The sequence below is a fragment of the Mugil cephalus genome, chromosome 2 (genome assembly GCF_022458985.1).
Source record: "Mugil cephalus isolate CIBA_MC_2020 chromosome 2, CIBA_Mcephalus_1.1, whole genome shotgun sequence".
Taxonomy (NCBI): domain Eukaryota; kingdom Metazoa; phylum Chordata; class Actinopteri; order Mugiliformes; family Mugilidae; genus Mugil; species Mugil cephalus.
The window spans coordinates 30835084-30848342 of NC_061771.1; the positions used below are offsets into that span (position 1 = coordinate 30835084).

Genomic DNA, 13259 nt, shown 5'->3' on the forward strand with positions numbered 1-13259 from the left:
TTCAAACAACAGTGTGCGTGTTTTTCTTGTGATTTCTTTTTTATCACACACTATGAATTTTGTTGGATAACTTTGTGTGCATGTTGTTTTTCCTATTACTCGTGAACATCCCTGAAATCACCAACTTCCGTCCACACGGACCATTCACCTGATCTGTTGAAAACGGCACAAGTTGTGAAGCTATTTGTGTTGTTCACTAACAAAAATTGATGTTACTACCGCCTCTGTTTAAAATCCAATGTTTGTACTGATGTTTTTTAGACCATGGAGAGTAACATTATTAAGAGAGTTGGTCAAAACCCGGAGGAAATAGGGCGTATTCACACCAGGAAAGTCCAATAGTTCACTTGCTTGGGTCTGGACCTTTTAAAAAAAATGCTTTTTTCGGTTTGTATTCACATTGCATTTTTTGACAAGTGGACCAACATTGTAAACAGACCCATGTGTATCCCATAGCCACTAGGCCACTGGATATGATTATTGGCGGGATCTTTTACTTTAAGCTGACACTGCGTCGGAGTCCAGGTAAAGCCTATGTCACACATTTTCTTGGCGATTTGGCCGTAGACGTCAGTATTTTTGTGCATCTAGCAGCTGACATATGCTCTCCTCCAACCACATATCGAGGAGGCAGTGCGTCTCTTCTGTGCCCCACGCTGACCCACAGCTCATTGTTGGTATTAAATAGAAAAGAATGAAACGACGATCACGATCACAACGTTTTTGTGGACGAAACTGTAGCTTATTTTTCCTTTGGACAACTGCGGCTAATGGATTATACTGAGTTTGTTCAACTTCGTGGCATTGGTGGCTGTGAAGTTAAACAAATTTAATATCATTTAAACATTAAACATTTAAGAATGAATGGGGAAAATTTAAGCTTTTTCGTTAGATATGTAATTATTCTAAATTTACATAATGTAAAAAGGACATTGCTTCTGTTAATTAAATGCGGGATGCCCTACACGTCTCAGGCTTTTCTGTGTTGTATTGGTGGTTCAAAGGTGGCTCAGTTTTTTCCGTAAATATTAATTACATTAAAAGGTACTGTTGTCCTGACAAGATCCCTCTTGTGTGTATGGTGAATTGTTACAAACGGAATCCCGTTTAATCTGTAAAGACGCTGAGATGTCTCACGGACTCTGGTGCGAACCAAACAAGTGAACCGAGTCCCAGCTGCGGGGGTTGTCTCAGTTCACTTGTTTGGTCCGCACCAGAGTCCGCTGATTTGTACTCACACCTACCCAAAAGGTCCGCACCACAGAAAAGGTCTGTTTCAAGCAGACTAAACAAGCCTGGTGTGAATACGACCTTAACTTTATAAGTGTTACCGGCACCAGACCTAGGGATAATCTAAGTAAAGGTTACACAGGCTAGGAAGCACAGTGTATGTAGCAATTTTGTGTTGCTAGCGTTTGTTGGCTGGAAAGAAGGTGAAATGACTAACATTGGTCAGAAAGACACGATACGATATATAATGTCATTGCAGAGCATCGATCGGCGATGTTATTTATTAATTTATTTTTTAAATAGGGGCCGCATGTCCATATAGCCTTTTTCAACAATCCCACTCAGTGACCGGAGGTGTCATACCCGGATATTTACTCTCACCTCATCGAATCACCCACTAACGTATGACATCTATCATTAATTCATAATTATCATGATGGTAATATCATATATATGACGTAAAATACAGCATGAAGCTTAGCCAACCTTTTATTAAAAAAAAAAAAAAAAGCTTTACAGTAATGTAACTCTGTGCTCTGTCGTTACCTACTGTCATTTCAGTTCAGCATCAACATTCACTACTTTGACTTTTTACCATGAATTTGGAGTTTTTAACATAACTAACAACTCTGACGACTGACATTAGGTAACGTTAGCATCATAGGTGTTTGTGGCACACGTACACATCAACTAACAGGGTCCCATTTTCGACACGTTTTATGACCTGAAACCACACATTTATTTGTTTTTTATCCCTCTCTTGAGAGAGCAGTAACTTAAGGATACTCTCTTCCATAATCCACTGCTGAGTGAGCGCCATCTGCTGATGCAAAAGCGTATTGCTTTTGTAAAAAGTGTACATAAACATGTAAGAATGGTTCAAACATTAACAAAAAAATAAGAGGGTGTCTGTTTAAATGAAAACTAAGCATAAGTTTACAAGCTACTAAATAAGCACCAGCTAGTATAGTTAGATTGAAAGTCAGTTGTTTGCTTATAAATTCAATTTATTCGCTGGTTCTTCATTTAATCTTACAAACAATTGTCCATAGAATGCCGCCTCTCAACGGTATTATGTTTAGTATTCTTGTCGATGAAATGATGAACTGCACAGGTTGCTGCTAATGCTGAATCCAATATACTTGTTATTACAGTAATTTTACAGCATTTCTACAACTAGAAGCAGTTTTGCAATGGATCGAACTGTATTAAAAAATTCTAGAAATAATTCCAAGGAAAACCGAAGGGGGGGAGGGGGGGGGGGGGGGGGGGGGATAATTTTGGTACAGGTAGATGTGGCCTTAATAATTCATAATTTAAATGAAGTCTCACATAGTTCCTCTCTGTCTCCACCTGAGGTCAATAAAACAACAACCATCAGGAAAGTTTGATGAACTTTAGACTCAGGGTGAGCTGTAGATTGTTGTAAAATGGGCTGTTATGAAATGTGTTGTGTTATTGTAAATAGATTGCACAGAACTGGGACTCTAGAGGGCACACAAGACAACTGCAGATGGTCAACGAGGAAGTACTTTGGGATGCTTGCGGTCCATGAATAAACAGCAGCTTTATACTGTAACAGTATAATCGTGTCGGATGTGAATCTGTTATTTACGAGGATACCACACAGACCTACTAACCTCTTTTTATAAGCTGCTATGAATTGAACTCCAGGAGATAAAATATGTGAATGTATTTCAAAGTCATTATGTCTGAAGTTTGATGCAAGATGAATAACTCATCAATAATCAATAAATCTCTACTTAAACTGTGTTTTTCTCTCTTTCTCTCTTGTTGTCAGTGTGTAGACATGTCTGCTGCCACATGTCTGAAATCTGAAGATCACTTTCTGTGCTCCATCTGTCTGGATGTGTTCACTGATCCAGTCACTACATCATGTGGACACAACTTCTGCAAACACTGCATCACTCAACACTGGGATACCACTGATCTATGTAAGTGTCCCCTGTGTAAAGAGATGTTCTACAATAGACCTCAGCTGAAGATCAACACTTTCATCAATGAGATTGTTGCTGAGTTCAGACATGAAGCTCAACAGAAAGCCAGCAGCAGCAGCTCAGAACAACAAGCTGCCAAACCAGGAGAAGTTCCCTGTGACGTCTGCACTGGAACCAAACTGAAGGCCCTGAAGTCCTGCCTGGTGTGTCTGCTCTCCTACTGTGACTCTCACCTGGAGCCTCATCTGACAATGTCACGTCTGAAAAGACATCAGCTGATCCACCCGTGGACAACCTGGAAGACAGGATGTGTAGGAAACACGATAAACCTCTGGAGCTGTTCTGTAAGACCGACCAGACATGTGTCTGCCTGCTTGCCTGTTTTAGACCACAAGACACATGATGTTGTTCCTCTGAAAAAAGAATATGAAGGAAAGAAGGCAGAGCTGGGGAAGACAGAAGATCAAATTCAGCAGATGATCCAGAAGAGACGACTGAAGATTGAGGAGATGAAAGAGTCAGTGAAGATGAGTAAAGATGCTGCAGACAGAGAGAAAGCAGAAGGTGTTCAGGTCTTCACTGCTCTGAAGGAGTCTGTTGAGAGAGGCCTGGAGCAGCTCATAAAGGAGATCGAAGACAAACAGAAAACAACAGAGAAACAGGCTGAAGGTTTCATCAAAGATATGGAACAGGAAGTCTCTGAGCTGATGAAGAGGAGCTCTGAGGTAAAGCAGCTCTCACACTCTGAAGACCACCTCCACCTCCTCCAAAGCTTCTCCTCCCTGACAGCTGCTCCACCCACCAAGGATTGGACAGAGGTCAGCGTCAGTCCACCATCATATGAGGGGACTGTGGTGAGAGCTGTGACTCAGCTGGAGGAGAAACTCAGTAAAGACATGAAAAAGCTTCTTTCTGAGGCTGAACTGAAGAGGGTCCAGCAGTATGCAGTGGATGTGACTCTAGATCCTGTTACAGCACATCCTAGACTCATCCTGTCTGATGATGGAAAACAAGTGACTCATCGTGACGTGAAGAAGGAACTTCCAGACAACCCAGATAGATTTTCTACATGTGTAAATGTTTTAGGAAAGAAGAGTTTCTCTTCAGGTAGATTTTACTTTCAGGTTCAGGTTAAAGGAAAGATTGACTGGGATCTAGGAGTGGCTAGAAAGTCAATCAATAGGAAGGGAAACATCACTCTGAGTCCTAAGAATGGTTTCTGGACTATATGGTTGAGAAATGGAAATGAATACAAAGCTAATGCTAGTCCTCCAGTGCGTCTGTCTCTTGGTTCTCGTCCTGAAAAGGTGGGGGTGTTTGTGGATTATGAGGAGGGTCTGGTCTCCTTTCATGATGTAGATACTGCAGCTCTTATCTACTCCTTTACTGGCTGCTCCTTCAATGACAAACTTTATCCATACATCAGTCCCTGTAATAACAGTGGTGGTAAAAACTCTGCACCTCTCATCATCTGTCCTGTCAATCAAACTGTCTGATCCATTTAATGATGAAGCTTTGAGGTCAATGAATGAACTTATTGATCTTCACTCTTTATTCACACTCTGTACATATATCCTTAATACTACAATACTGGTACAGCTGAGAACGCAAGATGACAGTACAGTTACGGGGAAGTGAGGCGCCTGAAACGTTGTATGACCATCGTAGTCGACTTTCACCAAATCCTTGGCAGAGGGGCGAAGATCCAGCAGTGTTTGGCGGTCGTACACAAGCAATGAGCTGACAGTAGAGATAACAATTGACACAAAGAGCACAAACATAAACAACATTTCCAGCAAGAGACGACGGGCCACACACACACTGGCGCCATCTTCAATCCACCAGAAGTCATAGGTTCAATGTCTTCATGTTAAGAAGTAACAGAATAATGTCCAGGATAGTTGAATCAAATTTGTCACTCACTACAGGTTTACCAAAAAAGGTGAGGAAAGCCTGTGTAGATTTTCACTGTCCTGGCATCATCGTGTTAACATGCTTCAATAAGAACTACTACCCCAGTCACTAGTGAGGAAATATTTAATTATCCAGATAATATCCAGATTATAATTGTGATTGGGATGTTTAGTCGACTCCGTTCAGGTCTCAAATTCCAGAATCATCCCCAAACAGCTCTGTATTTACGATGATGTTGATCTTATTACTTTCATACAGCTCTGAGCAAAGTCTGATTGAAAAGAACAGTTTCAAGAAAAAAGTTTGTAATGAAAAGGGACTATGATGTGATTATGTTATGGTGTTCATAACTGTTGTGCTACTTTTTGGGAATCATCATCATTGTTAGTAATTTTCCTCTGTTCATCCCGATGTCTTGTCCTCCAATGTTTTCTGGTGCTCATGGTCAGTGTTGTGAGCTTCTCTGATTCATACTTTAATGTGATTCAAAACCTTTTATAAAATATCCATAAAAGACTAGCCTTTGTCATTTTGTTGTCATTCCATAGCCACAAAGCTAGTAACCATTTCCAAAAAAACAGTTTACTGAAATACAGGTCACATATTTGTTAAAACAACAGAATCACTGAAACATTCACCACATATCAACCAACGGAAACATCTCCTCTCAGATGTGTTGCAGCTGATTCAGAGAAGTAGATGGAGTACCACACCTTAACTCCCTTCTTCCCAATTCAGTTAGATTCAGGGACACAGGGGTAGGGTGGAGGTTGACCAAGATCTGCAAGACGACAAGGTAAACCATCTGAACCTCATTTACCGAGATCAGTGGTGAGGAAGGGTTTTTCAACACTCAAACCTCTCTTTAAAATAAGAGCCTCTTCTAAAACCACTGGCTGTCACCTAGTGGCCCCCTCATTCTACTTCCATCAACCGCAGCAACCTTCAGTACCTTTGGTGCTGAGATGAAGGACGGGAGATGTTTAAGTGATATCAAGAGACATGGACCCATGGTCTTGGTGATATTAGTGATGCTTTCTTATTGGAGCTCAAAGACAAACGTTGCAGAGGAAGGAGTGATTTTACTATTGAATGAATTTCATAGATGAACCACTGGGAGACACAGAAAGGTGGCAGCTTGATGACCTCTGCAGCTTCAACTTTTTATTGTCATTTTGTTGTTGACATTTGTTCATTTTACTGATTAAGAATTCTTCACTGTTGACAAGTTGTTACTAGAACCAGTTTGTGATGCCAGAAGTCAGGACATCTTGGGCCCTGACTTTACTTGCTGCACACCTACTGAAACTGGTCCTAACTTCCTGCAGGGGTGGGCCAACAGGGAGATGACTCTAGATTGTTTCTTTGGACTAGCCCGGCTTAGGCTCATGGAGGAAAGCTCAGTTTCTAGACAGAGTTTTCCCTCTTGTGGTTGAGGTGTAAGGTCCCTATTTAAGGTCTTTGGATTGTTTGCCCCCTTCCCTGAGACCCAATAACAGGATCTCAGTATCACATGGACAAAACCCCTCCACCACATTAAGGTAGTGATTCATCTGGAGGCAGAGATGCTGCTTTATCATATCAAAGGAGTCCAGGTGGGTTGGTATGGAATCTGAAGAGGACTCCAGGATTGTAAAGAGGTGAGTTACCAGGGTGGTTCATGAATTCACTGGAGAGAAAACAGATCTCAACCATCCTGAGAGACCACCTGACCCTGACATAAAATTGCCAGGGATGAAGAGTTTTATAAACAATAAACTTCAACTCTCTGTGGCAGTACAGAGCCTATTACCGTTGTAACCAACTGGTCATCAGATTGATCTATCCATTTTGACTGAAACATGGCTACAGCTCGATGAAGGAGTTTAAAGGAGGAAATGAAATAAATTAGACTTACTTGAATCCTATCCGTCAAACAGATTCCAGTTTTGGTTCCTCTGGGTTCTGTGCTGGGATCATTAGATCAGAAAATTCTTTATTGTCCCAATTTGGGCAATTTACTTTGCAACAGCAGTCACCAACCAAATTCAGATCATAAAACAGTACTGTACAAAACAACACAGAATAAATAATAAAAGTCATCAGGTGAGTTATCATGACCATAGAGTATATGCAGCCTACATTGCAAGACCATGCCTAAAAGTTATTTAGAAACTCTACAGCTGTGGGAACAAATGATCTGAGATATCTGCTTGGTATATTGATATCTGCACAGGCGAGTACCTGTGTCTCCACCCAGCATTTTATCATTGCAAAGGTGTGAGATAGAACTTCTGACTGGTTACAAGTACCTTGGCATTTTAATTGATGACTAACTTTCTTTTAAAACTCATGTAGACATCATGATAAAAAGGTCAGGTCTTCTTTTTCTTTTACTGCCAGGAAAAAAGTTGTTTGCTGCCATCTTGCTCCCTATACTTGATTACGGCGACCAGCCTGCAATCCCGTTGCAGGTTCGTCAGAGGTTATCTAAAGGTGAATAGTTGAATAAAGGCAACTGGATGTTTCGCTACTCGGACACAGACATAGTCTGAAAGGAGATACAAGGGGGAGACACAACACAGTATAAGCACACAGCGTTGAGTAGTAAGATAGAAGAAACTAGAAAATTCTGTCTAGGGAATTTTGAAAGGGCAACTGCCGGGGTACCATCTCTGTCAATAAATGTTATTGAGTTGTAATGATTTCGAGTTTGTGAGCTTCATTTGAAATGTTGATGTAAATTTTGAGAAAAACAAAAAGATGAGTTTTGGGTGTTTAAATATAAATACGCATATATGACTGAGATTCTAAGTTAATGTTTATGACTTATTTTTAAAATACATTTTGAAATTAATTGATTCATGAAAGTAAATGCCAAAATATGTCTTTTTTCTTTAATTTCCCACCATAGTTTTAATTCCTCTCTAGGCACTGTGGGAGTTGCCACTCCGAGTTCATCCTTTAATTTCCCTTTCAATTTTTATTTTGGCCAGTTTTTTTTTATTTACTTCTTCACCAGTCTATGGGCCTCTTCTTGTTGGTGAATGTCTCCTTGGTGGAAAGCATTTCTGATTTAGAATATTGACGAAATTTCCCAGTTTGGGACAAATATTTAGTTTAGTTTAGTTTTTTAGTTTAGTGACCAAAGGTTTATTATTTGGGTATATTGTGATTGTCATTTGTTCACAAAAGAAAAGGTATTCAGATACAGTGTTCATCAACTCATCTAAATCAGTAAAAGTGTCTTTGAAATCATCGCAGTTAGTGCTGTTAAAACGTCCATTCAGCTGGTGAGCTGAGCCCTGTGTCCACACAGCAGCCTATTTTCTTTTAACTTTTCCTCTCTTGAGGGTCAGTTGATAGACTGGTGCTAAAAAATATGAAATTAGTATCAGTAAACCCAAGTGACACAATTTTATAGGATATAAGTGGCCCCTTTATAGTGCCGTAGCATAAGTCCAGTACCTTACCATGTCTTGTTAGACACATTACATACTGGTAAAGGCGACAGAGGGATTTTTTAAGAATTTATTTCAAATTTCATTTCTATGCTGATGACACAATCTTATATTGCTATGACTCCACTCTTGTCTTTGGCAAATTGCAGATTGCTTTTTCAAGCTGGCGGAACGTCAGCTAATTGATAATAATTGATTGATTGATTGATTGATTGATTGATTGATAGCTAATAGACTAGTTTTAAATCCTGCCAAAACCAAACTGATGATTGTTTTCCAATGGCGGGATAGTACCTGTCTCCTCCCAGCATTTTGTCATTACAAGAGTGTGAGATAGAAAACCTTGAAAAAAAAGAAAAACACAATTTAAACTTGAGTCCTTTTTCCATCACAGGTCTTGTTTTTCTTTTGCTGCCAGGAAAAAGGAAAAAGTTGGTTGTTGCTATCTTCCTCCTTACACTTGATTAAGGCTACCTTTCATGTATGAATGCTTCTTCAAACTGTCTGTGATCTCTGCATCCAGTCAATCATGGTGCCTTAAGGTTTATCACAATTTATGTCATCATCACTGCACCTTATATGAATGAGCTGAGTGGCGATCTCTGGCAACACCGCCTTACACAATGGCATATGTTTATTTTTAATATCTTACTTGTATTCCCAGACTATTTATGCAATTACATCTCTAAAACACAAAGCAAGTATTCTTTGCATTCCAACGACTTGTATGTTTTAAACGTGTCCAAAACCCACTCTGAATTTGGTAAACACTGTTTTAAGTACTCTGCACCTGCTGCTTGGAACTCAATGCAGAAAACTTTAAAATTAAGAAAATCATTACACTTGGATTTTGAAAACCCATGTGAGAGACCTTGGAGCAGCTATGTATCACACTTGTTCTTGTTTTAATGTAAATCCCTAGTCTTACTCGTGTTTCATTTTTATCTTCCATGTATTTTATTTATGTTATTGAGTGAGTTTCTGTCACAACTTTCCTAGGTTGCGGTCTTTGCCAGGCTTCCATTAGAAAATATGTCATTTTATCTTGACAGGATTGACCTTGTTAAATAAAGGATAATAATAAATAAGACTGCAAGTATTAAAACCACCAATTATAAAATTTGGGGAATCGCGGGAAAAGCTTTGGAAACAGAGAACAAGAACAACATTACGGATGTTGCATCCTTAATTTTGGCTTTAGGATGAATATAATCCACTGTAATGACATGCTTCCCTTAGGCAATATTATTAGGAAACATGGCATAAACATTAATTGCTATGCAGATGACACCCAGCTGTATTTATTCAAGAAACCAGATGAAACTAATCAGCTGGTTAAACTCCAAGTCTTAACAACATAAAGGATGAGCTATAACTTCCTATTCTTAAAATCAGACTAAACAGAAATCATTGTATTTGGCCTTAAACATCTCAGAGATTCATTATCTAATCACTTTCTCTGGATGGCTTTACCTTGGGTTCAGTTCTACTGTGAGAAACCTTGGTGTTCTCACATAAAGCAAGTGACAAGGACTGCCTTCTTTCACCATATCCTCAACATTTCACATTCTGTCTCACCTCTACTTTCCTCTCTTGCGCATTGTGCTCCTATGCTTTAATTTATCCTACCCTACTACTCATAGCATGTTGTGTGTCTATCTCCCTTCCCCTACGTTTATTGTATTTTGTTTTCAATGTATAACGACTTGTAATTCCTACAGTCTCTGTGACAAAGACTACGTCTGTGTCTATTGTTCAAACAGAAAAACTATGGTGCGATATATTTGTTTTCATATTCATGTCTCAACTTGAAGCAGGAAATAAACTGTTAGAGAGAAACCGGAAAGACCAGATTCAATGTCAGTTTCCACAAATAAACCATAGGTCTGTCAGAGCGACGGCAGAGCTGCAGTCCAGACAAATCTCTGTGTTTCTGTCTGAAGAAAATTCATCTGAGTTCATCTATTCTTTCTCAACATTGGACTAAAATACTGGTGAGTATAGCTGATAATATTTACTGTGTTTCAACAGCTAGTATCAAATACTTGAGCTTGAGTTTAATCATTAGTGCATTGGAACAAAATATAAAATCCTAGAAAAAAACCTTCTGAATCAGAATCAACACAGTTCCCACTAACAGTACTCCCTTGATGTGATCCAGAAATGGGTCACAATCCTGTTTTCAATGGGATGGAGGCCTTTGTCTTGGCAAAAAAAAACAAACAAACAAACAAAACATATTAAAACAGTGTTATTCATCGGCTCTCACTTCCATACTCCTTAACAGTAGGTGGCTAGTGACACTGGTCATTTCACACCACAGAAATAGATCAGTAAAGTTTATTTATATTTGCTACTTTAGCGTGAATTCAGGTACAACGCAGATTAAATGAGATATAGATTTTCTTATGTTGTGCATTGAGGTGTTCACTTGTCAAAGTACATTATTTTTCAGTATTTACTTCCTGATAAGGTAATCAAAGAAAAGGTTAATTTCGTAAACTTGAATCATTTTGAATGGGTGTAAAAGGTGAATAGTTCTCTCTCTACCAATGCCACTTGCTAGCCGTTTTGCTTTATCATGACATTAGTTTTTTGTATTTCCATCCTGTGATATTCTATTGTACCATCTCGTTCAGGTTCAAATGGCACAATCTTTTCATTCAATAAATTTGAGAAGTTGAAAATATCAAGCTCATTCAAACTTCAGGATAAGTTGAACTGTTGTTTTTACAAAGACTGATCAACAAATGCTGCTCTTCTCGGTCTCTACCTGAGGTCGGTAAAATGTCAAGAGACTTTAGTGAATTTTACATCGAGGAGCTGCAAATGGTGGTAAAACAGACCTACTGACTGGCAATAAACTGACACCAGGAAAAAAAAAAATGAAGACGTCTGTGTACAGTGTAAACTCTGTATGTATGAAGTCTCATGAAAGTTCAAATGTTAATCAGTCATCAAAAAATCTCAAAATTTCTCTTTCTCTCTTGTTGTCAGTGTGTAGACATGTCTGCTGCCAAATGTTGGAGATCTGAAAATCAGTTTCTATGCTCCATCTGTCTGGATGTGTTCACTGATCCAGTCACTACACCATGTGGACACAACTTCTGCAAACACTGCATCACTCAACATTGGGATACTACTGATGTATGTAAGTGTCCACTGTGTAAAGAGATTTTCAACACTAGACCTCAGCTGAAGATCAACACTTTCATCCGTGAGATTGTTGCTGAGTTCAGACATGAAGCTCAACAAAAAACCAGCAGCAGCATCTCAGAGCAACAAGCTGCCAAACCAGGAGAAGTTCCCTGTGACGTCTGCACTGGAACAAAACTGAAGGCCTTGAAGTCCTGCTTGGTGTGTCTGCTCTCCTACTGTGACTCTCACCTGGAGCCTCATCTTACAGTGTCAGGTCTAAAGGGACATCAGCTGATCCACCCTGTGGACAACCTGGAAGACAGGAGGTGTAGGAAGCATGATAAACCTCTGGAGCTCTTCTGTAAGACCGACCAGACATGTGTCTGCATGTTCTGCTCTGTTTTAGACCACAAGACACATGATGTTGTTCCTCTGAAAGAAGAATATGAAGGAAAGAAGGCAGAGCTGGGGAAGACAGAGGATCAAATTCAGCAGATGATCCAGAAGAGACGACTGAAGATTGAGGAGATGAAAGAGTCAGTGAAGATGAGTAAAGATGCTGCAGACAGAGAGAAAGCAGAAGGTGTTCAGGTCTTCACTGCTCTGAAGGAGTCTGTTGAGAGAGGCCTGGATCAGCTCATAAAGGAGATCAAAGACAAACAGAAAACAACAGAGAAACAGGCTGAAGGTTTCATCAGAGATCTGGAACAGGAAGTCTCTGAGCTGATGAAGAGGAGCTCTGAGGTAAAGCAGCTCTCACGCTCTGAAGACCACCTCCACCTCCTCCAAAGCTTCTCCTCCCTGAAAGATACTCCACCCACCAAGGACTGGACAGAGGTCAGCGTTCGTCCACCATCATATGAGGGGACTGTGGTCAGAGCTGTGACTCAGCTGGAGGAGACACTCAGTAAAGACAAGAAGAAGCTGCTTGAAGCTGAGTTGAAGAGGGTCCAGCAGTATGCAGTGGATGTGACTCTAGATCCTGATACAGCAAATCCTCACCTCATCCTGTCTGATGATGGAAAACAAGTGACTCATCGTGATGTGAGGAAGAAGCGTCCAGACAACCCAGAGAGATTTTCTACATGTATTTGTGTTTTAGGAAAGAAGAGTTTCTCTTCAGGCAGATTTTACTTTCAGGTTCAGGTTAAAGGAAAGACTGACTGGGATCTAGGAGTGGCCAGAAAGTCAATCAATAGGAAGGGAGACATCAAACTGAGTCCTCAGAATGGTTACTGGACTGTATGGTTGAGAAATGGAAATGAGTACAAAGCTCTTTCTGGTCCTCCAGTCAGTCTCTCTCTTGGTTCTCGTCCTGAGAAGGTGGGGGTGTTTGTGGATTATGAGGAGGGTCTGGTCTCCTTTCATGATGTAGATACTGCAGCTCTTATCTACTCCTTTACTGGCTGCTCCTTCACTGACAAACTTTACCCATTCTTCAGTCCTTTTCTTTCTAACTATGGTAAAAACTCTGCACCTCTGCTTATCTGTCCTGTCACTCAAACTGTCTGATCCATTTAATGATGAAACTTTGAGATCAATGAATGAACTTATTGATCTTCACTCTTTATTCACAAAT

General features: G+C 39.9%; 2 protein-coding genes across 2 annotated transcripts; both read left to right on the top strand.

The window, feature by feature from the left end:
- The first annotated feature begins 3040 nt into the window (after positions 1-3040).
- On the top strand, positions 3041-4789 carry LOC125004062 (zinc-binding protein A33-like). The gene is made up of 2 exons (XM_047578414.1): positions 3041-3302; positions 3576-4789. The coding sequence occupies exons 1-2, from the start codon at positions 3041-3043 to the stop codon at positions 4682-4684; spliced, it is 1371 nt and encodes a 456-aa protein (XP_047434370.1). The 3' UTR covers positions 4685-4789.
- A 6756-nt stretch (positions 4790-11545) lies between these two features.
- Positions 11546-13192, top strand: LOC125004071 (zinc-binding protein A33-like). Its single transcript, XM_047578424.1, has one exon. It carries the CDS (start codon positions 11549-11551, stop codon positions 13190-13192), a length of 1644 nt encoding a protein of 547 aa, XP_047434380.1. The 5' UTR covers positions 11546-11548.
- Positions 13193-13259: the final 67 nt, after the last annotated feature.